This window comes from Macrosteles quadrilineatus, unplaced genomic scaffold, assembly GCF_028750875.1.
Source record: "Macrosteles quadrilineatus isolate MER2022 unplaced genomic scaffold, UCM_ALF_1.0 Scaffold_238__1_contigs__length_144746, whole genome shotgun sequence".
Lineage (NCBI taxonomy): Eukaryota > Metazoa > Arthropoda > Insecta > Hemiptera > Cicadellidae > Macrosteles > Macrosteles quadrilineatus.
Genome location: NW_026542831.1, coordinates 95,587 through 98,241, shown reverse-complemented (window position 1 = coordinate 98,241; position 2,655 = coordinate 95,587). Strand labels below are relative to the sequence as shown.

Below are 2,655 nucleotides of genomic sequence, written 5' to 3'. Positions count from 1 at the left end.
ACCCTAGAGGGGGTGGAGTTAAACGTAAAAAGCGGAATACGAGGAAAAAAAAACGTGGATCCCGCTAAGACCGTTGACAAATTACGACTTGAAATACTACGCGAAATTACTGAAAATCCCTCATTTTCGCGGAGTGTATATGAGAGACACTCTACCTGTTCGACCTAACTTAAATGAGACTGCTATTGTAAACTTAGATTCGGCAGTGGGTGAAGGCACACATTGGGTGTGCTATAGAAAAGAGGGTAGTCGGGTGCATTATTTTGATAGTTTTGGCAACTTAAAACCTCCGCTAGAACTGTTGCAGTACTTTGCCAACTGTGAAGTCTTCTATAATTATCGTAGAGTGCAATCATTTGATTCAGTTGTTTGCGGGCATTTGTGTCTAGAGTTTCTCTGCAAAAATGTTTAGCTTAAGCGGTCGTGGATCGTATATTACAAATGAATACTTTCCACCTGTTGACATGAGCGATGGTGAGTGGGAGATTGGACTTGTGGATTTAATGACTTTTCATTCAATCCCCAACATTGAATCTGGAATAAATAACAAGTTTTACTATGGTAAAGCGGGAGTTGTCAGTATTGATGAAGGGGCATATGAAGTGGAAAATATAGAGTCTACTTTAAAGGCGAAACTGGGAAAGGATGTGGAATTTAAGCTCACAGCTAACAACAGCACCTTACGTTCGGAAATTTTCTGCTCACAGAGTGTTGATTTTACTAAAGGCGATTCAATCGGATCCTTGCTAGGCTTCTCCAATAGAGTCCTTGAAGCTGGGAAAACACATGTATCCGATACTACAGTCAACATAATGAAAGTTGATGTTATTCGTGTCGAGTGTAATATTGTTCGTGGATCGTTTGATAACGGTAGAGAAAGTCATACGGTGCACGAATTTTACCCAAATGTAGGTCCAGGGTATAAAATAGTCGAGATACCTAACACAATAATTTACTTACCAGTGAACGTTTCAAGTGTCAACAACGTGTCGATATCTCTGCGCGATCAAGACGGCAACTTGATTAATCTCAGAAACGAAAGATTGTCTGTTAGGTTACACGTTAGAAAAAAGAACAATGGGACTGGTATTTAGGGACATATTACCTGTTCCAAACATCAGTAGGCCAAAAGACGTTGTACGGTTAACATCGTCGAGTGTTAAGTTTTTGCGGTCTCTTGGATTTAAGGTTGAAAATGTTGGATATAAACACAAAGGCAGAGTACAGTGATGCCATCACCGGCATGGAGTTTCACACTCACAAGCCATACGCGTCGTCCACGTTTAAAAATAACGATGAGATCCGAATACCGATCAGTCAACAGGATATTATTACAGCACCGTTTGAGAGTACATTGCTCGTTAAGGGTACGGTTAAAAGTACAAAAACTGATAGAACAGAGGCGCCGTGGCATTTCGTGAATAACGCGGTGGCGTTTTTCTTTGATGAAATACGCTATGAGATTGCGGGTATTGAAGTGGATAGGACAAAGAATGTCGGTATTACAACAACTATGAAAAATGTTCTTTCGATCAGACCCCATGAGGTGAATATGTTGCAGAATGCCTGCTGGTTAGGCCCTGGCGAGAAATTACAGTCCAAAGAGTTTTCATTTTCCGTTCCACTACGTCTTTTACTCGGTTTTGCTGAGGACTACAGACGTGTAATTGTAAATAACAAACAGGAGTTGGTGCTTCTGCGCTCCGCTTCAGATAAAAATGCTGTAATCAGTAATGACGCGAGTGATGTTTCTATAACAATTACAGGGGTGTACTGGCGTGTTCCTCATGTGAACGTTTCCGACTCCTACCGACTTACTATGTTGCGCATGATCGAAAAGGACACCACGGTCCATATACCTTTTAGGTCTTGGGAGCTTCACGAATACCCGTCACTGCCACAAACTAATATACACTCGTGGACGGTTAAAACATCAGCACAATTAGAGAAACCTCGATATGTCATTTTGGCATTTCAGGAGGATAGGAAAAATCAATACGCTAAAGACATGTCCTCGTTTGACCACTGCGACTTGACAAACATCAAGGTGTATTTGAATTCTCAATATTTCCCCTACGACAACATTAACGGAGATAAAACACTATTTTACGAAATGTTTTGTCGATTTCTAGAATCATATTATGGTAGGCAGTCTACCGGTCAAACCGCTGTCACAATGGAAAAGTTCAACGCCAATGTCCCGCTATACGTAGTCGATTGCTCCAAACAAAATGATGCAATCAAGTCGGGACCTGTAGACGTGAGAGTGGATTTTGAAACAAAGAACGCGGTTCCCGCCAGCACTACAGCATACTGTCTCTTAATACACGATAGTCACATGACCTATAAGTTACTCACCGGTTCTGTAAGTAAGGTGACTGTATAGTTTTTAGTCTACAGCTGGTCTCTGTCTGATAAACATGGAAGAAAAAAAGTGGCAGAACATTGCGTGGATTTATGTTAACCTCTTTGAAAAGGGTAGGTTAAAACGTAAAATAGATTGGAACGGCAGGCTGTTGAGTTTGGATTTCGCCACAGTCGGAGTGTTTGATCGAATCGAATTTGAAGTTATAAGAGAATTTGCTATGTCTCGTGCGGCGGTGGATTTAATTAATTTATTAATTGATTTCCATAAGTATGACACGCTGGATGTAC

At 40.9% G+C, this 2,655-nt stretch overlaps 1 protein-coding gene across 1 annotated transcript; it reads left to right on the top strand.

Annotated features, from left to right (window-relative positions):
• Positions 1-1,195: 1,195 nt before the first annotated feature.
• Positions 1,196-2,386, top strand: LOC128982384 (uncharacterized). The gene has a single exon (XM_054401342.1). The coding sequence runs from the start codon at positions 1,196-1,198 to the stop codon at positions 2,384-2,386; it is 1,191 nt and encodes a 396-aa protein (XP_054257317.1).
• Positions 2,387-2,655: the final 269 nt, after the last annotated feature.